The sequence below is a fragment of the Drosophila hydei genome, unplaced genomic scaffold (genome assembly GCF_003285905.1).
Source record: "Drosophila hydei strain 15085-1641.00,03,60 unplaced genomic scaffold, DhydRS2 tig00008122-arrow-pilon, whole genome shotgun sequence".
Classification (NCBI taxonomy): Eukaryota; Metazoa; Arthropoda; class Insecta; order Diptera; family Drosophilidae; genus Drosophila; species Drosophila hydei.
This window is the reverse complement of record NW_022045833.1, coordinates 4553414-4578854: the sequence shown is the minus strand read 5'-3', so window position 1 is coordinate 4578854 and position 25441 is coordinate 4553414. Positions and strand designations below refer to the sequence as shown.

At 41.4% G+C, this 25441-nt stretch overlaps 1 protein-coding gene across 1 annotated transcript; it reads right to left on the bottom strand.

The window, feature by feature from the left end:
* On the bottom strand, positions 1-25031 carry LOC115483377 (protein espinas-like). The gene is made up of 7 exons (XM_030225097.1): positions 24849-25031; positions 10468-10639; positions 10087-10437; positions 9126-9239; positions 8197-8325; positions 1908-2111; positions 1-1688 (listed from the first exon to the last, which is right to left on the bottom strand). The coding sequence occupies exons 1-7, from the start codon at positions 24896-24898 to the stop codon at positions 255-257; spliced, it is 2454 nt and encodes an 817-aa protein (XP_030080957.1). The 5' UTR covers positions 24899-25031; the 3' UTR covers positions 1-254.
* Between the last annotated feature and the right edge of the window lie 410 nt (positions 25032-25441).

The following is a 25441-nucleotide window of genomic DNA, read 5'->3' as shown; positions in this document are numbered from 1 at the left end:
GTCTGTATATGTATATATATATATATAGTATTTATCGATATGTCTATTTACACAATTGCCAGCCAGTTTTAGACGCTATATAGACGCTGTGCATTGCCTGGACGCGATTTGCCCAGCCCGAAAAAGTTCCAGACACGCCTCAGGCAGCCCGGCTTCTTTTCGGGCAGCAGGCTGAGGCTCTGCTCCTCGAGTATGGTGTCCAGGATGTAATAGCTGCTGAGATTCAGCGGCGGCGGCGGCAGCATTGGAGGTGGTCATGATATTGTGCAATTCTTGCTCTCGTGCATGATTGCTGGCATTGTTGATTGGGCGCCCAAACAGCTGCCGGCCGAGTTGCCCAGCTGCCCATTGTTATCGCCCGACTGGGCAAGCTTCTTCTTGCGCTCGTAGGCCAGCGCATCGTTGGGCACATAGGCAACACGCACGCCGCCATAATGCTTGCGGGCCGGCAGCCGATAGACGTAGTCATCCATATCGCTGGAAGAGCTCGAGGAGCAAGTGGAACAAATGCTGGCCACGTCGCAATTGTCCAGATTGTTAAGCAGATTCAAAGCACCGCCGCCAGCTTGTGTTTGGGCATTGTGCAGTCGCAGATTCGTTTGATTGATCTGCATCTCAGAGGAACTGCGCGATTGATTGCGTCGTCGGCGCCGACGTCTCGCATTCGAGTTGTCCGTGTAGCTCTTCGACCGGGACATCGTGTCCTGCACGCTGTGGAAGCGAACCTCCTTTAGCGGCGGCCGATTGTCCAGCTGCTGTTGCTCCTCCTTCTCGTTCTGTTTGGCAGCGAAGAGTTGTTCGTAGCCATCATGTGGCAGTTCCAGCTCGCGCACTGATTCGTTGTCCAGCTCTAGCTCGTTGCCCAGCTCCTGGGTACTTTGCGTCATGTCCGAGTTGCTAGGCGAGTTCAAATTGATCTTGTCTATGCTTTGATAGCTATGCGAATCTTCTGCTTTGGACAGCAGCATGTCTGGCATGGAAGACGTCAGCTGTGTGTCTCCAAAAATAGACTTGTCGCCTGCGCAGATATTGTCCAGGCTGATGCCCAGCTCCGTAAGATCTATGGGCGGCGGATGGGCGGGTCGTGGCATGCCAGGCACACAGCCACCCAGCAGCAGATCGGCTACGCCCGCAGCCTCCATGCGCTTGCGCTCCTGCCGCTCTAGTAAATCCCCTGCGCTGCCCGCAGTCTTGCCACCATGACCATGTCCATTGCCCACACCAGCCTTTCCACGCCCCGCCGAATCAGCTGTGCGTCGCGGCGAGCGCGCAATTTGACTGGAAGTGGAGGCGCGATGCGTCGGCCGTAGCTGTGGACCGGAGCTCGTGTCCGATGGCGTTGGTGGCTCGCCCTTGCTGCACGCTATCGAACAGTAAATGGTGCCACGGCGTGGCAGAAACGGACGACCCAGCAGCGAGCAGCGGCACGTGCAACACGAGAAGCACTGATCCGTCGCATGCCAGTGCTGCCCGTCGTGGCTCATCTGGCCCTGATCTACACCAATGACCTCGCCGCAGTAGTCACAGTACTCGGCGAACATGGTGTCAAAGCAGCCCAAGCAATATGGCTTGCCCTCACGCATTATATAACGCTGGCCGCCCAACTGGTGCTCGCACTCCTGGCAGGCGAAGTGTTTCATGTGCCAGGTGCGACCCTCGGCCTCCGTGCACTCATCCGAGAAGATGATCTGTGTGAAAGAGAAGAGCCAGCGAGATGGTAGGTAATGAATGAAAATGGGAAATGGAAAATCAAGTGGAATCTAAAACGTTTCATCTACCGATTCGATTATATAGATATATATACAACAGATATTTTAATTGTAAATTCCCAACTTTTCTGAATTCTAATTTCAAATTTAACCGGTTTCATCAATCAGATACTCAATTTTTGCAGCTCTTTTACTCACCTCATCGCAAGCGGAGCAACGCGGCTTCTGGGTTTCGGCATGATGTCGGCCACAGTAGAGATTGCCATCGCGCTGAAAGTATATCAAGTCCATGAGCAGCTCCTTGCATACACTGCACACAAAGCAGCCGGGATGCCAGCACAATTGGGCGCCCAAGCGCTGGGCAAAGACCACAATGTCACCGCCGGAGAGTTGTTCATCGCACTGCAAAAGGAGAGCAGAGAGAACAGAGCGAGGCATTAGGTAAGTCGTTTAAATAACAAAAATATGCTAAAGTTCTGCACGGGGAGACAGCGTGGCGATAGAAATCTGCAGCGTCTGCTTTGGCTGGGCAAAATATTTAAGCGACTATAAATGCTAAATAACGGTAATAAAACGCTTAAGCCCCCCAAGCGAGGACATGGCACAGAACCAGTACGAGAACAGAACCCCCAAACACCCCTCGACCGCCCTCACTCTCCCTCACGATTACTTTGTGGTTTTGCTTTTTCACAACGGAAATAATGCAAAAATAGCTGCCGGCCATGTGCCCGGCCTCGTCTCAAAAGTGCTCCCTAGAGAGTGGAAAAACCAGAGACTTTAAACTGTTTGGATAAAACACGAAACACGAGAAAAGGCCGCAAGGAAAATGCTGGTGTCGGTGTCGCAGTCGCAATCCGAGTAGGAGTCAGAGTAGGAGTTGCTGTTGCTGCTGTTGCTCTTGTCACGGAGCCCAAACGGAAGCGCAGTTTTAATGACTCAACCTCAACTCGTTAAAGTTGAAGCAATTCGCATAATGAACTCATTTACGTAGAGCAAGCAGCATAATAGGGTCAGGAGAGCTAATGTCTTCGTACTGCTTAAGGAACATGTTTGGTTTCGCATGCGGATACTTCCTACTTCCTACCTCCTAAGGGCAGCTATGTAGGAAACGTAGTAGCTTGAAGACGGTCTACCTTAAGGAACAAGAACATACGGTAAACAGGCTAACGCGATGGTATCCTTAGAATGTTCTTTGAAAACTCTATGAATAGATTCGCATTTGCCCTGCAGCATCTTGAAAACGAGAGTGTAGATAAGGTTCGTATCAACAAACCAATTGGCACTGAGATGCTGAATACAGCTGGATCTACAGAAAGTTGACATTTAGAACTAAGCACCGAAGATTAAAAAATCTTCCAAAAAGTCTTTTAACATTTACAAGACTTGTTGTCTTTAAACTGAAAGCAGTTACTGCATTTCTTAGATACTTAAACCATCTTAATTCCCCAATCTAATGAATCTAATAATATAGCCTATTGCGCTCACAGGGTAGTATTACTCTTATCGGAAAGAATCAGTCAGAGGCCAAAATGTAGACAAACAACTAAGCTAACATCGCTCCTATGAACACTCCAGGCAATTGAGTTATAACGAACAAATCAGACAAATGTCATAGGAAATTCCTTTAGATATATTTAACAAATTCGAATAAGTTCGTGCTAAGTTAATGTCTTTTTACCCCGGCCATTTGTAGAAAAATCTATTTGCAACTTTCTTGAACCTTTACGCAGGAAGTCCCCCGGCCTTGGTACATTTTATGAGCATGCAAAGCAATTAACGCAATTGCCCTGATTTATGAATGCTATTTCGGTGGCCCACGCCAAAAAAAAAGTTGTGCCACATGCGAGCGCTGCCATTTTGTGGCTAGTCCTTAGCCCTTGGGCCTCAAACCCTTTTCTGTGCTACGACAAAAGCCGACGCCAATTTGCGCCATTTTCGTTTCAGCTAGCGTTTCCTGGTTTGCTAACCGCCATCGCCCCGCCCGCTACTGCCACAAGTCGCGCACGCAAATTACCCCAGCAGGGCCGCAAAAGCCACAAGACGTTGCTAGGACATTGTTGGAGAGAAGTATAAGCGGTGGTAGTGTTGACTATGCTGCTTGCAGCTTCTTAACTTTCCAGGCTATTAAACCTCAGTCGGATGCCAGTCGGTTGGCCCACCCCACCCCCGCAATCGACATTTACTTTTGCAAGCCATTAAACATTGACAGCCAGTACCTCCGAAGCGCCAGCTCAGACTCCTGGTTACAGGGCTGATAATTTTCTTGGCCTGACAACTTGGCCCACTGCATGCGTCGTTAATTGTTAGCAACTTCGTTGCCCTCTTTCGCCTCTTTCGCTCCACGGTCACCACGCACTTTAATTAGGCTCCATACCAGGCTCAGTCGCTAATGACGTATTTTTGCGCATCCTGTTGCGGTTGAGGCTTACTTCTTCTAGTTACTTCTTTTTCGGGCCAGCACTTTGTTGTGGTTTAGACAACTTTTGGCCGGAACAGGCGCTCTAAGTAAGTAAGTTTCTCTGTGGCTAAACTCAATTGCAAGTGCAAAAGTTTTCTAGATTCCCATTCACCCCAGGTTGCCATGTGTCCACTTAAAAGGACATTTTTCAGGATTTGCGCTGCTGCTGCCAAATGTCATGTGTTTAACAGCAATCGCTGCTCATTTATCTTATCAATCCAATTAATCCCAGTCGCTAGTCGCCAGTCGCCAGTCGCTTGCAATTGATGAACTCTGCTTGAACCGTGGAATCCTCTAACTGCACTGCAGACAATTATGCTATTGACAAATTGTAGCTGGCTGTCACGCGGAGGCGCCACCTGACAAACAACGCTTGCTGCTTCTGTTCGTAACCCATTTCGTGTGTCTGTCCTAATCCGAAATTTGGCGCTGTGCCCGACAAACTTTGCAGCACAAACAAGCAAGACAATTTCCTGCCCAATCCCATCTCTCTCTCTCTCTCTCTGTCTCTTTGCCTTTTCCATTTATTCACTCTATCTCTGTCGCACATTGCACAGTGCCTTCAAATTATTAATGACGCTCGTTATCGTGCCCTTTTCAGTACATAAACTTTTTGCTTAACAGGCGAGAGGCAACAGCATTTTCCAGCTACCTTTTATTTGGATCCCCCTTTGGCCCTGCCACAGTTTTGTAAAAAATATATTTCATGAGATTTTCTTAATAATTATTTTGTATTTCATCGTTGCCAGGACGACCTTTAGTGTCACATCCTTGTCAAGCTCGGCTGTCACATCCGCTCAGCTCTCTACAGTTGACTCCATTGTTGTTCGTGTGGAAAATCGGAGCTGGCCAAATCATTTGCCAACTCTGGATCTGTCTCTGTTGTTGGCTCTGGCTCTGACTCTCTGTCCCTGACCCCGACTCTGATTCCAAGTTTGACGCACGTTTCTGGCCTTGTGCTGCGACTCATTTACGCTTGACTGAATATGAGTGCTTTTTGGCAGCAGCACCGAGGGAGAAGACATCATTCAGGCTCATTGAGCGTTTTCATAAATTTCCTTTAAGTATAATTTCTGCTTGGCTGTCCACGCTTTTCCCTTGCCCTGCTGATGCCTGATTCAGTGGGCGGCATTTGCTTTGTTCACATTTTAACCTTCGTTTAGCCAGTCGCAGTTATGGTTTGTGAATTTTAAGTAGCAGAGCAGCGCGCACAGGCTCCGGCACGTCAGTTTGTGCTCATCACATTTAATCTGACTTAGCTTATCAGATTTCATTAATATGGCATTCATCTGGAGTTGAACTCGAATGCTTTGACCCGAATAAATACTGTATTATGCTTGAATAAAAGCCAGGAATGTTCAGAGATACACCGCCGCTAATTGAATATATACACTTTATAATAAACCTATAAGAGTACAACTTGCTTCAATAGTGCCAGGCATTGGTTATTAATCTCCATAAATCTAAAAAGTTATATCTTGCTAGCTATATTAGCCGAGTTATGTAAGATCGATTTAACCACAGTCATTAGCCAATGGCTGCATAACTACATATCCATGACTATCTAACTGTATTTATTTATTTCTTCTCTATTTTGCTTCGTATAAATCTTTCTCTATTTATTGCTTAACTCAAACCAAAATAATTATATAAATACCGCAATACTCGTAAAATATGTACACATATGTTTCACAACTATATATATATATATATATATATTTAATTGCTCATATTTCTGTGTATCTCAAAATAACATTTCACACATATCTAGAGAGCATGCTTCTATTCCTTTAAGTAATAAAATTTTCACTCGCAAAAGCAACGACTTCCTCATTTAAAGTCATTTCTTAGTTTTAATACCCAGAAAACTCTAAGATGCTGCCCACACTGACTGCAGGTAAACTTTCAGCTGTATAATTTACAGTGCTAAAAGTCGCATCATAAATAACTGAAGTATCTTATAAGGTAAGCCCTTGAATCATTGATCAAAACATATGAAATCAAATATGTGACTGCACTTTGGCATTAAATATGAGTGGAGGACAAACTTCGCACGCTGTTGGCGCGTCTTGTCTCTCTAATGAACTCTGAACCCGGTGCTGGCCTGGTCCGAATGCTGCTGCCCCGGTCCGTGGTCCTGGCTGCCATATAAGTCGTTGTGGCGAGGCGTAATAAATGCAACTTGGCTGCCAATTTGGTCGTCGTCTCCCACCGACCAAAACACCAAAACCAAAGAAAATCACTGGAAAAACTTGGGCACAACTTTAATGCCAGGCAACACCTCCGACGAGCCGCAACGCCCACGCACGTAGCAGACAGAGCGGTATATGGATGGAGTGTGGAGCGGGGATCGGACAAATGGATGATGCTGCTGCTGCTGCTGCAGCATGGCTGCATGTCCAACCCGTTGCCCAGACACAGACACGCAGCACTGCGTGGCAGCATGCGGCATAAACTTTTTAATAAGTTTTACGAGTGGCGAATGTGAACACAATAAAATCAAGCTCCACAACTATCTGCGGCAGACAGTGGGAGCTATGGATCGGCTGCGGCAACGGCAACGGCAACGGCAACGGCAACTGCACTGGCAACGGCAATGGCATCGGGATTCGGGATCAGGAATATGGAATATGGTATGCAGCAGCAGACAGGCCAAGTTGAAAGTTGAAGCTGAAGCGGAGTTGGTTAGCCAGCACGCACTCGCTCCGGAGACTGCCAAGCTAATAACAATGCAAATTTTTGCATAAGGGGAAATATTTCACTACCTTCTACTGAAAGGGCAGCTCTACCTACTGTTGCAGCTACTGCTACTACTATTTTATGCTGCAAGCATTGTCCTATAGTGCCACTGCACAGTTTCTCTGTCTACATACATATATATAGATATATTTATATATATATATATATATATATATATACATTCACTTTTCGCTCTATGCTGCAGACAAAAAACTGACATGAATCTTTGACTCGCAAGTGCTCGACTAGCAGCTGACCTGTTCCTGCTGGTTAGGTCTAAGATCTGTCAAATATCTGTAGACAATATCTTTTTACATGTCAGTAGATGCTAAAAAGAATATTTACACTATTCTTATATGAGTTCGTTTAGAGCAGACGTCTTTTATCTCAATGGATCTTAGCAGGATTCTTGAAGCTAGTAAAATATTATGCCGGACAGAAAAACTAAGAAACTGTATAGAAAATGTTGTGGCTCTATTTTTTCTAGTCTCAGATTTTTCTTGGAACATATATTTAAAATTCAATAATTCAATAGATTTATATCTAGAAAAGTTTTAAAAAACATATTTTATTTTTAGCTAACTAGAGCATAAATTGACTTATGTACTATATTTTTGCTCAATATTATTTCAAGTCACATAATCGCTTCTACTTATCCGCCATTTCCACAGTTTCAAAATAGCTTTTAATATTCAGTTTACAGGGTATTCGAAATCAACTTTCCGCACTCGAGAGTCCACACAGTCGAGTGCCGTAGTTCACAGTGTGTGGAGCGTGGAGTGGCCTTTTGTATTGCTGTTTGCAATGGCAGTTGCTGCAATTGTTTTTGCAACAACGTTTTTCATTTGCAGTTTTTCGCCTTGTTGCAGCACTTTGCCGTTTGCTAAAAGTGTACTTAATGAAATCTTTTCGTCATCTTTTATTTGAGACGCTGCCAACTTGCGATACGATGCGATACGACGCGACGCGACGCGACGTTTGAAAGTTAACCGTTCGCCCACCCTGCCCCAAACGAAAGAGTCCCTTATTGTTTCTGGCAGGCGCCATTGTCAATTTTTTGTTCGTTTTGTGCTGGCTGCCGTCCCACCCACTAGCGAGTCCTGTCAAAGTTTGCGCAAAACTTTGCCCGGGCGCTGGCAAAAAATGAAATCGAAACTCGCCTTTTCTTCGGGCGGCCGCCTTTGTTGCTCATAATAAAATGCAAATTTCTTGGCTCACAATTAAGTTGAAGGAGAACTGTGAGAGAGAATGGCAGGGACCGTTGTGTAGGTGAGCTTGCAATGTACTTACCCCCTTGCAGGGCCTTTCATCGGACAACAGCCGCACAGCTCCACGTCCGAGTGCCTCCCGCTTGCGCTGCGCCGAAAATATGCGCAGCTCCTTGCGCTCCTCGTCGCTCAGCGAGTGGCAATAGCGCACCTGCAATGGTATAAGGTAAAGGAGGGCATGTTTAATGGCAGCTGCAGATCGAGCTGGCGCTGGAACAAACTTTCTTGTATTGTAAATATTAATTAAAATCTCTTTTACAGCAGCTCAAAAAAGGCGAACGCCAACTTTTTTAATCTCGCACTGCAGCAGGGGGCGTGCCTTGATTTTGTATACCAATTTATTTTTGCCTTTTCTTTTCTTGTGCAATACCCTTGCAAAGGGGCATTTGGTATTTTGGTATTCAACTTGCAAATCATTGTAGTTAACAGAACGCGCTCTAATTGGCAAATGGAATAATCATTTTATTTGTCTGCACCACTGAACTGAACATATAACTCGAATATGCCAATGAAACTTGGTGTAAAAGTGCATATATAACTTGGTATAAGCCTGGTTAAAATGAATAAAACATACTTATTCTTCTTATCAGTTTTTGTTTGTTAAAAGTTTCAGAGTATATTGCTTACTCTATATATGATATTTCATCTTTCGTATATTCAAGACTTAATTAAAAAGTAATCAATTGAAAGCGTACTTTTTGTATAACAAATTCTTATTTATACTCATATTCATATTCATATGCATTTTCCTTATATAAGCAGTCTGTAAGAGTATTCAGTATTCAATTATGCTAAAGAGCTATTCTCTCCATTTAGTGTCACTTTGGTTGCTTTTCGATATTCTTAAAAAAGTTGGCAAACGCTTTCCTCGACATTAACTGCATTTTTATGATGCTTGAGTTCTTTTTTCGTTGAGTGCTCCCTCTGGTTGTCTTTTTGGCTAATACTCACTTCGTTATCTTGGGGCGGCAGCTGGTGCAGCAATTGCTTCACGCGATACTTTTCTCCCGGACTGTTGACGTAGGGCACTTTGTCGTCCGGCAGTTGGCTGAAGTACAAACGAACCTGTTAACGAGCAGATAAAACAGAGAGAAATGAGTTAGAGAGTGCACATAATCAGATATAAAAACTTAAGCACTGCAGTTATATATATATATTTATATATATAGATATCAGCCATAAGCTTTAGTGTAAACGGTTTGGCGACAAATTCCGTGGGAAGCGTTTCATTAGGGACAAGCCATAACAAATTAATCAAAGACCAGTGACACGACGCTTTCACCAACTTGGCTAAAAGCCAATAACAACAATGCACGCCCACATCGCAAATATCGACAAGAAAAAACATAAACGAAAAAAAAGTAAAAGCCGCGCTGTAAAACGTGCGAAAGTGGGTAAATGTCGCGAAAAAGTCATGAGCCAACAGAATGGGTAGGAAAAACAACTGAAACGAACAAACGAACTGCCCAAACGATTACAGTTCGATTTTTCTTTTCGTTTAGTTTTTCCCGCGCCCGTTATGTAAGCTCACATACAACTGCAAAATGCGGGCACCAGCGATTTAATTACAAAGTGCTTTCGCTTTTCAAATCGATCGCCAGCCGCCAGATTGGGGCGATAATTTTCCAACCAAAAAATAGAAATGGGAAAAGCCGCTTTACAGCGGCAATTAAGCTGCTCGAATTTCCTTAAACACGGCCATTGAACTGGCTATGGCTTTGATTTTTGGGCCGTGGCCAAGGCAAAACGAAATCAAAAGTCAATTGCCCGCAGCAGGTGGTCAAAAAAAAAAAACCACATGGAAACCACATGGAAATCAATGCAGCCGTTGGCTTTTTGATTTCACCTAATTAGCTGCGACAAATTGCCGCATGTGTTGTTTTCGGACCACGCCCCTTTATGCATTGATTACCTGATCGGGTCGCAGACCCGGCGGCACCCAGGTGTACTCCTCCAGAGCACAGCCGCTGTCATCGTCCGACTGTGAATTGCGCTGAAAGTCCAGCTGCTGATGGTGGCTATGATGATAGACACTGGCGGTTGCAGCCGTTTTGTAGCTGGCGGTGCGCAGCGGCGTGGCAACTACCGAGTTCAGTGGCAAATGATTGGGCGGCTGGCAGTGGCGTCGCTGCAGCGGCGACACAAAATGCGAAGGCGTCCCGCTGCTACTAGCCGTCGATGGGGCATCCAAATTGTTGACCGTTGAAGTGGTTGAGTGGTTGCTAGTGCTGCCGCTAGCAGCTAGCTGTTGCTGCTGCTGCTGTTGTTGCTGATGCTGATGTAGCTGCTGCTGCTGCTGCTGCTGTGGATAGGGCGCTCCACCTCCAGCCTCCAGCTGCAGCAATTCGCTTTCTGTTTGCGTATAGTAACTGCTGCCGGGCTGCTGCATCTTGCGGTGTTGTCTGCTATTGCAGCTGCTGGTGCGCGGTGCGGGTGTGGGCTTGTATGCGTGGATCAACTGGTTGCTGTAAGCACACAGATATATTGGACAAAGATTGGATTATAGATTACATAAATTCAAATACAATTTTCTATGTACAAGCAAGGCAGAACACAAAAATTGACCTTGGAGAAAGTCAACTTCAAATGCTAAAATGTTATAAGTTTGAAGAACTTAGGTAAGTCTTAACAAAGGTTAAGATAAAACATATGTAATTCATAAAACATACATTATAGGTATTATTTTTCCAATTTATGTTTGCTTCAAGCAATTATCTAGCTTAACAAATTTTAAGTCAAGCTGAGTTATAATTTCTAACTTGATCATAAATCATAAAGCGCTCTCGCATCGGTAACCCACCCATTATTACATAATATGCTATATATAATTAATACAGCTGCTGCAAAATATCCACTTGATTTTATGGCTTGTGTTAAATTTGTACGCAATGCGGACTGATCCCAGCCACAGCTCCGCCCAGTCACATTTACAAATCCTGTTGCATGTTAATTCCGTTGGAAAATTGCGCATACGTAATGTTGCTCCATTTGGCAAACGATACAGCCATATAGAGATATTATTAGAGCTATATATGCACGGATATTCAACTGAATATTCATATTCATATGCACATGATGAATGCTGACAAGCCCAATTTGCAATTAGCCAGCTGAGATATAGCGAAAACTCATTTAAATTCAACGCGCCGGACATTTCTAATCTGTTCTGACTGCAATTGTGGCCGAATCGCAGCTGCTGCTGCGGCAGCAGCAGCCAACATGTTGCAGCTGCTGGCGCATGCGTGTTGCTGTCCAATTTATGAAATTTCGAAATTGCCAGCGCATGTCGGGCCATCAGCATGTGGCCATCACCATCGCCATAGCCATAGAGTCGTAAACTGTAAGCTCCGTCTCTGACCGATGTGGAATCTGCATCTACCTACATTGCCTGCTGACTAGCTGGCTGGTTGCTTCTTTCTGACTGCCACTTTTTTCGTGTACTTTCACTCGACACACTGTGGCACACACTCAGCCGCTTATGCAGCCAACCAGCAGCAGCAGCAAAGGCAACAATTTGATATTGCTTTAGAAATTCCAGCGGCAACTTTAAACTTGGTTTTCATATGGCACCCAGCCTGGTCATGTTTCAGTTTTAATTTGCCTTTAAATACCCTGTTCATATACGAATGCCTTTAAAGGGAGTTTATTGGAGTTACGAATGTAACTGCAACATATAAAAGCAAGCAATGAGTTTGAGTTGCCAATGCTTTGAGTAGAGCTTAAGCTCACATAATTTATCTAGAGATATATCTATATAGCCTTTATTACCTCAAAGAGCTCAATCTGTATGAAAACGAGACACTCATAATTTGGTATATTTGGCTTGATATGTCGTATAAATATTGTACATTAATCAAACTATTAACAGCTAGCCTGATTTTTATAGAAATTGTATAAGCAAATGATATCAACTAAAAACAAATTTATGCAAATCATTTTATCAAGCCTTGAATAGCTTTAACCAGGCCTCAGAACTGTATAAAATCTGAAGCAATTCCTTTGAAGCAAAGTTCAAATTTTAATTTGATGTATATGATATAAATTTTCATATATCATGCAGCAACATTATATAATGAACGTATCAGCTACAACTTATTACAGGGCATTTGCCAGTCAGGCACAACTCAACTCTCACATTCTTACATGTTTTCTCTGTTAATTTTAGCTGCCCGCTGGCTATAATTTTGTGTTTGGTATTTTTGTTTATATTTTCTGTTTCTTAATTTTGGTAATTAAAGTCATTTGTGTGACTTAACGCCAAGTGCTGTATGCGTTTAGCTCATCATATGGCTGCAGTTGCGTGTTAGCCCGTTTTGAGTTTTACATTCTCATTCATAAACATCTGGAATTGTATCCAATTGCACAACATTTGGAGCATGAACGACAAACAAACAAACGAATGAACAAAAAACCAGCTGCCTAATGTCCAAGCTGTAGCCTAATCAATGTGAGAAGCGGCAGCTAAAAGCAATTTGCCAGCACGCCAAGCGATTTATTTGAATAACTTTTAAATTTATGCAAATGAATGATAACAAGAGGGCCTCTGCCACAGCCGCTTGATCAGCGTCGAGTCGGGCTTTGAAATGCACAAATTTGTGTGAGCCTCTTTAGTGGCTGTACGAGCATAAATATAGCTAAAGCCTTGAGTGCAGACCCTTTCGCCAAAGCACAATTTAATGGGGCCCCCACTCTGTCGACTGGGCTGCATGCAAAAGTGAATGTCTTGCAGCATGTTGCATGTGTAACTAACTGATGGGCATTTGCTATTAGCATTAACACCATGTTGTAGTTCAGCCGGAAGATCAGATGCGATAATATTAGACAGATCGTTAAAAAATAAAAATAAAAAAAGAAAATACGATTCCGGACCGCAGCTAGTGAAAGTTTTATGTGCTACGTTTTGTGGTTTTTCAATGCAAATTCCATTTGCTCTGTATGACAGTGCCAAAAACAGAGAGAAACACAAAAATATACACCTTATCCACATCTGCGTGCGATCAATCAAAGGGGGCGAAGACTAGAGCGTTGCTTTCTAAACGGCAGTCGATCTATTCGATCCATTCATTGCGATTGTCAACTGTTGCCCAAACAAAGTCAAGGCATAATCTGTCACAAATGAATTGTGCCCCTGTTGATTGACTTTGATAGCCAACACCAGACCTACAGTCCAACAGTCAGCCCAATTCAAATCTATCCAAATCCAAAATATATAAATGTATATATATATATACAAAAAAAAAAATAAATTGATTGCCAAATATGGCCAAGACTGTTGACATACTCGCAGCTGTCCAGCAAGTCTCAGCTCTTGGCCAGGCTGGGTCGGTTTTCTCTTTTCGTTCAAAAAGCCATAAGCAACAAGGACGGCTCGAGGCGAGCATAAGCAGCTGCTAGATGACCTGTAATCTGCCCTAAGAAGTCGAAGCTAATGAAATTTTTTTCACAAATAAGTTTCAGAAGTATGAATTGTTGACAAAGAAGTTGATTAAGTTTTAAAATTGATTTGTATTCGAAGAAATGAAGTCCCCTTTTCAGCATGTACAGAGTATTCGAAACCAGTTAACTCTTTTATTTCGTAGTTTTCTAGGCAAGCATGCAATTTTATTTGCCATACGCAATCGGTCTGCGCTTAAAATCTAGCATGGAATTGACGTGCATCTGACCAACTATGGTGCGATCTCTGACACATGCATAAATTTGGGTTAAGAAGATTTTGAGTTTCGAGTTTGAGTTTATTTGGTTTGATGTTTGTCATTTCCTTGATGTGAGTATGTCACAACTGGCCAGACGAATACTCGCTGGCATATGAGTATAATTAAAAGTAAAGTGCTTGACACATATTGCAAATGGAAATGGAAATGGAATGGTTAGACAAGTTATTGCGACAGCGAATTGCTTAAATACTAGGTTGTGTTGCAGATAAATGTCGATTGTGACATTCTGGCTGATAATAACTTTTTATCCATTCTTATCCCAGGTTATACGAAAACTTTTCATTACGGTCTAGAAATCCGTTTTGATAGTGGAATGGCTAGACAAGTTATTGTCACAGCGAATGGCTTAAATACTAGGTCGTATTACAAAAAAAATGTCAATTATAATTTTCTGGCTAACAATAACTTTTTTAAATTTTATCCGCATTTATCCGAAATTACTCAACTTCCCAATACAGATCTGGATTAGTTTAAATACTAAGTTGTCTTGCAGATACATTTTAATTTTAATATTCTAGCTGCCAATAACTTGTTTACATTTTATCCGTATTTATCCGAAATTATCCTTAATTTTCCAATACATTTTTGGATCACTGTGATACTCTTGCCTGTAAAATTTACCTATTTGATCACCATTTGCCACATTATCTCCCTTATCCGAATTCATCCAAGAATCAATTAGATTTTTTAATGCATTTATATTTTATGCCTCTCTTAATCGTTATCTATTTATTAACACTCAGATCAGTTTATGGACTTAATAGCTTCCTTCGATAGCTATCCGAACTATATACGGAACAGTAATTTACTCAAATCCAATCACTACAAATCCATTGATTGCACTCAAATTGGCTTAGCTGCTTGATTTGTAAACTCTTTTCTGTGTGTTGGCAATGCAATATACAGCTAATTAGGCAACATTTCAGCAATTGCGGCACGTTTAATTCAAATGCCAATGCCGTGCCCGTTGGCTAATAATATCTCAATTATCCGCATCAACACAGCTGATTGGCAGTGGCTATCCGGCAGTGTATAGCGAATGCATTTCAAATGTTGTTTTCTTTCCTATAGAGAGTAGCTATATGGCCAGCGATTTCATTAAATTTTAGACACGCAGTTTCCCCAGAACTGGTTCAAAATCATTTAGGCACACACAGACACACCTGTGTGCGTGTATGTGTGTGTGTGTGTCTCTGTGTAGTTGTTGTGCCGATGCTTCCCAACCAGTTTCCCAGAAAGAGAAAAAAAGAAGTGCACTACGACACGCAGACATTCGGCTCGGTTCGGGCGGGCAATTGAACTACGTGGAAATTAAAACGAAACATGCAATTCTTGGTAATTGAAAAATGTAGAAGAAGCAGCAGAGGCAGCAGCAGCAGCAGCAGCTGAACCGAATCCGCATTAAATTACTTTCACAATTGGTCAAAAGATAAACTGTAGCCGAGTAATAGTAAGAGAGACTTGGGATTATCTGCACACGATCTGAGGATCTGCTGATTTGTAGCTGGCATTTAGGCCTAAAATGTGGTGGGGGAGTTGATCCAGAATCGAAAATGCGATTAAATTAAAATGTTGCCACGTTTTGGGCGTGGCGCACAGTCAAGGCCCCCACACACTAAAGTCTAGAGACGGCGAGTCGCTATGTCTGTTGTGCCTTTTCCCATTCCATTACGAAATCTGCGTGGCTCAGCCTCTAATTTGCCCTGACCTTGTTGCGTGCTTTTGTCTTGGCTCACAAAAGGGGCGGCAGCAGCACAAAAAGAAAGAAAAAAAGGTATGCATACATATACAACGGAAACAGACGTGTTTTATATATATTTATAAACACTTTTTTTCAGAGTTCGAGCTGCGTTTGACTCGAGCTTGCGTCACACAAAACAAAGGCCAAAAAGCAAACAAGTCACGTGTGAGTGTGTGCAACACGTGTTGTTGTCGCTCAAAACTTTATGCATTTTTTATGAGCATGCACAACAAATATAAATACAAAGACAACACACACTCTTACACGCAACTATAATGTGTGTTGTTTGTTGCCTGCCTGCGCGCCTTTTAGCCATTTCTTTTGGAGTGCTTGATGGGCGCAACCTGTGGCAGCGCCGGTTTGGCCCGTTGCACAAGTTTGCGTCTGCGGTGTGGAACGCCTCTTTAAGTACCGCGAGTGATTTAGTGCAATAATGCCGTTAGACTAGCAAGGCTAAAGCTGTTGACTGCCTGCTGATAAGCTGCAGTCGTTGCAAGCATCAGCAGCATTAGCCTCACATCTTCAGACACACACATACATACGGCATAGTCAACAAACTTGGTCTAAAATGCATAATTAATCGAACTGTGCACGGTTTCGAGTGCTTTGCAGCATGCCACATGTGGCACATAGACCAAGCCACAGCACAGCAGTGCAATCTACTCATTTCTCGCATTGAGTCGTTTCGCTTTTTGAGTTTTTGTTTGTATTTTGCGCTTGAGCTCATTTCTTTTCTGCCTCCGACTGTCATTAACAGCCTTTGCATAATTTTATGCTATGCAAATGCAGCTAGATGTCTGCGACTGCAACCTAAGACTTGCAACTGCCATAGCACAGCAGCAACTATGGCTCCTGCAACTGCTCTGGCCTTGCCCCTGCTCCTGTCGTTGCCGCACTCTGGTTGCTGCTACTTCTGCCTGCTGTCAGCGTCGTTGAACACGTTTCAGCGCTTGCCTCTGTTGCATGTGGCGGCACTTTAATTTATGCAAAATGTTGTTGTTCTACTGTTATGCAATACCTTTGCATCTCCCCTCCACTTACCCCTCCATTGCCCACCACCAAAAACCTTGCCTTCTTTTGGCTTTCAACTATTCGTTCATCAAAGCTTTTGGCTTTCAAGTTCAAATTTAGCCTTCATTTGGGCCAAGTTTATTGATTTTGTATTTCTTTTTTGTTAAAAAATAAAACAAAATAAACTGGCTTTTAAGAGCTATAGAAAATTTATGCGTTTTAAATTGTTGTAAATATTTTGGCTTACGCCCAAAAGCGGAAATACTGGGGCCAACAAAGGCTGCGAATTAGCTGGCCAATTAGCTGCTTTTTTTTTATAGTTTCTTTTGGCTCTTATTAAGCTACAGGTACAGCTACAGGTACAGATAGAGGCATGCTCCCATTCCCAAACACACTGAGAACAATTGGTAGGCAGCTTAGGTTGGATTGCTGTAATTGCTGCAGATTGAATGCCGATGATATGCAACTCGGGCGGGCAACTGAGCTGGAGGAGTAAAATAAAACTCCCACAGTTCTTAGAAGACATAAATTAGATATTTCTTTCTTCCACTTTTAATTTAAGCGATGATGATGATGATGATGATGATGATGATGCTTAAGATGCTATAGCTGATGATAAATGTAATTGCGTTGAGCTTCACATCAAATTAAGCCACAGCGAAGTACACATCAAAAAGATTACGTCTTAAGATGACCAAATAAAAAAAATATATATGAAAGAACGCCATAAGTTGATTAAATTAAGAGAAACGAAAAAATAGAAGTTATATAGAAACATTGTTTCTGAATGCCGCAAAGCCAGACAAAGGCGAAAATAATTGAAAAAAAACGGAGCGAGTAAATAAGAAATCTAAGTCGAAGAATATGAAGAGAATGAAATCAAGAAGCAGCCCGAACATAGAAATTATTGTTTGACAAAAAAAGGCAGAAAATAATTGAAGAAATAAAACTTGAAACGAAATCAACGAAGCGTTTAACACGTAGCTGATGGATGTGTCTGCAACGGGGTCTACAGAACAGGTGAGTGAGAGAGCGAGAGAGACCTGTTGCTAACGTGGGAAACTAGTTGCAGCGACAATTACCAAAATAAGACGAGGCGCAAACAGAACACAAATTTATACTCAAATCCAACCCTGTTGCGGTTGCTGCACTTGACGTTGCAAGCAGCTGACCATGAAGCGGCAGCGGGTGCAGTCAACGATGACTGAAATGGGGCATGCAACAGAGTGAAACAACAACTGCACTTTGACTAAGGTCAAACGTACCGGAAGTGTGGCATATAATTAATTGTGGCATGTGAATCATGACGCATCACTCGTATCCCACGACAACAGGCAATCGACAATATTTTTCTCACACACCGCAATTGGAAATTTGAAAATGGCAATTGGAAATGTGCGTGTGCATTGAGCCGCAAAAGGATTAACTTTTGCATGTGGCACACACGCACACACACAATTGCACACTTTGATATGCCGCCTGTGGCAACTTCTCTGTTAACTGTAATGTGCAACAAGCTGCACTGCGAGCGAGCTAGCTAGCAAGCAGGTAAGCGAGCAGGGCAGACAGACAGACTGACAAACAAACATCAGGCAAGCGGACAGCCACATTTCAATTAACCAAAAGCTAGCCAAGGAATCTAAGAGGCAGAACCGGAGAGCGGTAGAGTCAGGCTGAGGGACTTCGTCTAATCGCCGCCTGTCACAACACAGCTGTCTCGTTGACCAGGCCGGCGCTTGTGTATCTGTCAATGTAACTGCTCAAAATGTATCTGCATTTTGTATCCGAAGCTGTATCTGTATCTGAAAACCTTGTCTACGCATCTGGGTCTATGCCTATGCTAAAATGCGCAATTAAGTCATCATATGCATTGCGAGCGTCCAACCATTAGAAGCCAAGTGCATTAGCCAAACGCACACTTGGTCGGGCAACCAGGAAGCCAACCAGTCAGAACTTAACTTTTACTACAAATACCCTGTAAATTAGAGCCAAGCTAGATATCGGGCATAATAGCGCTAAACGATTGCATCTAACAGGCATGTTTACATAAGTATAATTATTTATAACTATGAACTGGAGAGCTATTTAAGAAAGGAAAACTTTATGCTTTGGTCTATAGAAACTCGGCAATTGTACACGCTAAGCCAAGTAAATTTTGTAGGCAGGCTATAACAGAACAAATAAAGAAGTTTCAGTAATGTATTTATCAATTTGTAGTAACTCGGCTCTAGGCAAAGCAACATTTATAGCTTGAAAATGTCAAAGCCAACTGAAACTTATTCTAGAGTTTATAAACCTTCTTGCAGGGCATCTTTTCAGTCGATCAATAACCGCAACTAGCTGACTAAGTAGAATCATGTACTGAGGAACTGTGCAACTGTTTGGCTAATGAAGCTTGAAGCGCAACTCGAGCAGTTCTTGAATTGGGATTAGTGAACAGGATCTTGTTAGCGAATGAAAGCGCCGTTAGATGTGGCAACTTCCTCGCCCAGTTGCCCAGTTGCTCAGTTAATGTTGTTCGACTCCCCTTCGTCGTACGCTGGCCAGCAATTTATCAAAATGAAATTGTTAAGGCACTGGCGCGGCTCATTAACGCGCCACTTGCCACAGCAGCGCTTACCGCGTGGGCGACCCCGGGGCAGGTACAAAATGCAAGCTAAAGACGCTGTTGACCTGGCTTTTGGGCATGCCACTCACGCCCCAAATGCAGCTACACATGTTTTTCTAACTTAATTGTGAGGCGCACAAGCACATGCAGCACGCGGGCATGAATAACAAATGCCAGCTCCAGTTGCATTAAGTGGGAGTGGGAAAGGGGCAGGGGCGGGGACGACCCTCTTTGAGAAGACACTTGAGTGCAGCTGCCTGTTAATAATTTGCGCGAATCTTGGCCAACTCAAACAGCTCAACTCACTGCAGCTCAGCCAAGTGGCAGAAATATTTCAAGAAAATCACGATTTTCAACTCGAGTTCTTTTATTTGGCTACCAAGCGAAGTGAAGCGATTGGACGTTGTGGTTTCGCCTTGGACACTTTCACAAAAAAAAAAAAAAAAAAAAAACAGAAGAAATATAAGAAACAAACAAATGCTGAAATTTAGTTTATCGGAGACATTTGTGCTCAATTTTGTCGAGTGAGAGCAAAGAATTAGCATGAATTTCTAATCGAGCTAGTTTTATTTATAGCTTTAAGATTTCATATCGATTCATGCATTTATGGATGAAGTTCCCTTTAAAAGCAATGACAAATCAATTTGTAGCTCCCGGGCACAAAAACATTACCTCTGCAATTACATTTTCGGTTAATTGTGATAATTGCTACGCTTTGCCTTGCTGTTGGCTACTTTTCGGCCCAAACTGAAAACGGAGTAACATCAAAGCAAAAGGGGAAAGAAAAAACAAAATACAAAACACTCGGATTAAGCCAACAAATTGAGTGGGCAATGGGCGCCACTTTTAGTGTGGGCGCAAAACACTCTAAAAATACTCTACAACAAGTGGGCATTTGAATTACGATATGAAGTGGGTCACACAGGTAAATGTAAACACGAATTTATGTCTTAAAACTATTCTTATTTATTTTTAAAATATTGATACAATGTAATTTTCAATAGTCAAAAGCAAGGGAACGTTGCAAGAAAAGTATAAGAGAACTAAGAAATTTTTGTAATAAATAGAATTTTATTATAGTATTAATATATTTATATTTTTATGATTTAATATTTAAAAAGCCATCAACCGCAAAATTTCAAACTACAATCGCCACATCATCAGTCTTCAAATATTATTCAAGTCATCCCATCGAACTCCAGATCCATTATAAATTATATTCATCGAATTCCGCACATGGCGAAATGAGCTCACTTCCTCACTTACAGCCAGCCAAAATTATATATTTATATAAAATATATAAAAATTCAAGAATATGTTACCAATCCCATGGAAAGTAAAATTAATTTAAGAATTCTCCAAAGTTAAATTTCATTTAACAGCAACTCCTCAGATAAGATTTTGTTTAATATTCCATTTAAAACTACAGCGCTCATTGAAATAATATCAAGATATACAATAACTTTATTAGTCATAAATTAAGTTACAGTAAATATTGACAATTGTGTTGTATTTATGATTTTATTTACTCTCAACCAACGTCAAGTAACAAAGTAGTAGAAGCAACTCCAACCGCACCTCCTCCGTTAGCGTATTCCGTATTCTGCTAGCCCCCATGAAACGTTACACTTGATTGTGATTTATACCAAGTGCTGCTGACAATTTGGCTTTTGTATCTTAAAATGATGGCCATTAAATTAATTAATTTTCGCTAAATGCTTAAGCGCAATTTTCAATTAAACATAAATTACCAAGCGATGGCAGAGTAAATGTTGAGCATAGGGAGGTTGGGAGACGGCCGTGGAACTGGTTTCGGCAGGCGTATATAAAAATAGCCGACAAGACTTAAGCCCAGCGTTTATCTCACAGATACATTTACAGAGCTACGCAGATACTAAACAAGCCACGACCTCTGACTGGCTGTTGGCCACAAAATTGCGAGAGTGTGAGCCAAGTGCCAGCATAGCAGGCTATATATGCTATAGAGAGATCTTATATAATGACCATAATCACAGAACAGGAAACAAACGCCCTTCAATTTGCCTGGTTAGCAAAGAGGCTCTTTTGGTTTTGTTTTCGGTTTTACGCTAATTTTATTTGCGGTTCTCAGATTTAACTCTATCAACACATTTTCTCATATTTTGCTTTGGCCAATTATTGTTGCTTTGCTGGTTGAGCGAATTTTTGATTTTAAATTGAATTTCCCTCAAGCAAGACAACCGCCAAAATAAAAAAAAAAAAACAATAAATAAAAAATCAATCAGACTCAGCTGCCTCTCTGGCTGCTTTCTAGTTTTTATTTGTTTGTTTTGCTTCTAGCTGAATTAGCTAATAAATTCCGCGACGCCTTGAGGCATTACATCAACCTCAACACCTAGTCAGTCAGATAGACTGACTGGTAGAACCAACAGCAATGACAAAGACAATGATACGTTTTAGTCATTATGCTTGGAACTGGACTTAGCTTCACCGGCGTCTTGATTGGAGCACGTTTCGTTCTATGTTCGAGTCCATAAAAAAGGCAGAACACGATAGAACATAACGAAACAATTTGCCATTATGAAATATGCGTAATTAAATGTTTTTTTTTTTATTTGCTGCCAATCACGGCTGATAAATGGCAGACAGTTAGCCTGACCACGCCCAAGACTTTTTGGACAGCTCAAGAAATTGCTCAAAACGCCTCCCGTTTTGGAAAGTGGCTCAAAAAAATTGCAAGAAGCCCAAAAGAGAAAGAAAAAACAATTAATTACAAAATGAAAACTATTTACGTTACGCTTCTTCTATTTGATATGTTTTGCAAAACCCGAGGAGCCAGCCATAGCCACTACCTCAGCCACGCCCAGCCTCTCCACACAGCTCCCTCCTTCTGGCCTTTGCCATTTCAATTAAAATACCATATATCATGCCAGAGCGAGAGCGAGAACGCGCCAGCTTTGCGCACATCGAATGCAATTAAAATCAAATGCTCGGCTCCATTTTCGAAATCAAAGCAAATCTTAAGACGATAAGCCTTTGCCTCCGAGACCACCCGGGCAATTGCTCTCTAAGGCTAGACACTTTCGTCATCGCCATTGCCAGTAATGTACACTGTCTTTCTCCCTCTTCCAGTTTATTTATAAATTACCTTTTTTTAATATTATACACATTTCGCAAGGCAAATGTAAAAGCAAAGCATGCATCTATGTTCTGTAGCAGAACTGAGATGCCGTTGAACCAGCACAACTTCAATTTAAACCAATCTCAACTTTAATATTAAAACTGAATTCCATCAACAAGGACATTAAAATCAGACCATACCATAAAAATACCAAGAACTTTTCAAGTCTTACTCGATCGAAATCAACTTTCAAATCTGGAAAAAAAATGCTTCATAAATACTCTCGCGGACTTATAAACGCCTCAGTCCGTCATCTCAAATACAAATCTTCATTAATTCTTCATCATTTGTAATACTTTCATAATACAGTCATAAAATTGTCTTCTACATTCTACCATGTATCAGACATAGGTTTCATGGTTCATCTTTAGAATTAAACCAATTTAATAAAGTATTATGCCCCAAAAAAAACATCACAAAACCTTCGACAGACTGTCCAGAACCATTCCCAAAATTTTTCGATTCAAAAATACGTTTCTGAATATTAAAAATGTTCTATATTTCTTATGATTTAAAAAAGAAAACACTGTTTATAAATTACTAAATTTGATTGTACAGGTTCTACACTTAAAAATAATAAAATACTAAAAAAAACTATTTAAATATGAGAAAAATTCAGTAATTTAATCTCTTCTCTTAACATTCTCAATCCTACAGACGTTCACAACTTCGGATTGACACCACAAGTTGCACCAGAGCAACGCTTGCAAATTGTTATAAAAATAATTCCAGCGTTCGTCAAACTCATCGGAAATACTTCTATAGAATCTCCATACTCTCAACACTGAATAGAAGTCGTATACAAATATGTGAATATCTGAAGAAATTCCTATTAAAATCTCGCATTTATCACCATACGTAATAAACTTAAAAAATAAAAAGCCACGAGCCATGCTCAACTTTAGTTCCTGGCCAATGCTGCCGTTGCGCTTAATTACGCCTTAAGTAGCCGCAGTCAATGTCTTTGGCATATATAGAGTGAAGGCCCAGTCAGAAATTGAAGACGACTTGAAACAGTGCCCACATTTGTGGCAGCTCAGGTTACCAGAGTTGAGGCTGTGATTTTATCGACTCTGGCAAATTTATGCAACATTCCATTGCACGTTGCGGCTACCGCTGCTGCTATCGAGGAAGTCCTAACAATCGACGCCTTTTTATGATGCTAGAGTCATTAAGGCGAAATCTAATTAACAGCCAGGTAAATTTATGAAATCGCCCTACACCTGCTTAAATTAACAAGCAGGCGAGGCGCATCAATTGCCGCGTGGCATGCAACATAAATTATACCAAACAAAAAGCGAAAAAAGAGAGCAAGGATCAAAATTGACAACTCGCAAGAAATGCAAAATGCAAAATGCATAAGAAACGACATCAGAAATCGTAGATGTTCCATGCTTTAACCGTATATAGCTCATTCTACACGGTTGCCTTTGGTAGCGTCGAAAAATACATCAAATTTGACATGCAAGTCCCGTTTGATATTGTTGTGGATACCAGGAAAGCATCTAGTTTATAAACACATTTGCCATGGATATAGCGCGCCTCTGTGCAAGACTTCGGCAACAAGACTTCACAAAATCATTTTAGAATACTTCAAGGTGATGCAGGATTTTAACGTAACGCCAGTAGCCCCAGTATTGATCGACTAGCCAATCAAATTAAACGCCTCTGTCTCCTCCCATCTGGTGCCCAAACATCAAAAATATGGCATATAATCGACAAAGCCAACGAAGCCAAGTCATATATCATTAAATAAATACGAAATGGTATTGGAGTTTTAGCCCAAACCAGTAAGGACTATCTTAAATATAGACCATTTCGAATTTCACTGCTACCACAGCTTAAGGAAGACCAGCCATATAGAGTTTGCTTCAAAGAAATTTACTCCAGCTCTTTAGTTCACGCTAATAAAAAGCTGAAATCTAAAAGGCCACAAGATCAGAAACGTTCATAAAATTGACATTAACTATGGAAAGTTAAAAAATATGGAAATTTAAATGTCAGTAAGGTACGATATACGATAGTAAAAATAAAAAACCTCACGTCCTGCTTAAGCACGGACTACTTCAGCAATAGCTTGCTCTAAGCCAGAGCTGATCTATTTGAAGTACTGCAAAAAAACTCTACGAACGCCGTTTTTATGAATTAAAGAACTTTAGTCACAAATTCCCTTCAACGAACGCCACACAAGTTTTTAATGTTCTTATTGCACAAATAGAAACTCTCATAAAAATATTAGACATCCAACAACCAGATATAAAAAAGAGTTGTGGAAAACCCCTACTGAGCTCCCACCTTTCCCAAACTTATTCGCACAAACAAATTAAACCAATTACACGTTAATCCCTGAGGACGTAGCGCCCTATAGGGATTTATAGCGATATCTACAAAACTATAAGTCATTGAACGACACAGCTAGGCTACACCCGGCTAGACTTACAGTGCTTGCAAATCTGCTCGCACATCTAATCTGACTACGAAAAACAACATTCAATAAAATCTCTTCACTTCGCGAACGAGTATAAAAAGGATACGACAACATTCAGACAACATGCAAATATTGTCAATCAGCAAGTTAAAAAAAAAAATACCCGTTATACCAGGTTAAAAAAGGAGAATAAAAGGAGAAAAAAGGAGAAAAAATAAAATTAAAAAAAATATAATTATAGTTAACAATGTTAATAAAAGGTTCATTGACTTAAGGATAGTCAACAACGCCGCACTTAAACCACTTGAGAATTGTAAGTGACGTTATATGAAATTTCTATTTGGCTTTGGGTGTAGCAGCCCTTTTGTATTAACCCTTTATAAAGTCTACTTTTAGGGCGGCTAATCACATACAAAAGAATTTAAACGTTAGATCAAATTAGTAGCTGCAGCCGCAACTGTTTTATGGATATAATTAAAAATATGAAATGTTATTAAAATTTTATTTGATGACTTAAGAAGCTGTTGATTGCACATCAAACTATGATCAGAAACAAAACCAAAATGCGAATATCTCAATTAGGCATCAATTAAATTTCGAAATGG

Excerpts from the sequence above, each read along its gene's own strand:
- LOC115483377 (XM_030225097.1), bottom strand. The coding sequence starts at position 24,898 with ATGTTGTTTTTCGTAGTCAGATTAGATGTGCGAGCAGATTTGCAAGCA. Across the intron at positions 9,240-10,086 it reads CGGGTCTGCGACCCGATCAG|GTTCGTTTGTACTTCAGCCA; the intron begins GTAATCAATGCA and ends GCTCGTTAACAG. Across the intron at positions 8,326-9,125 it reads TGCCGCCCCAAGATAACGAA|GTGCGCTATTGCCACTCGCT; the intron begins GTGAGTATTAGC and ends ATACCATTGCAG.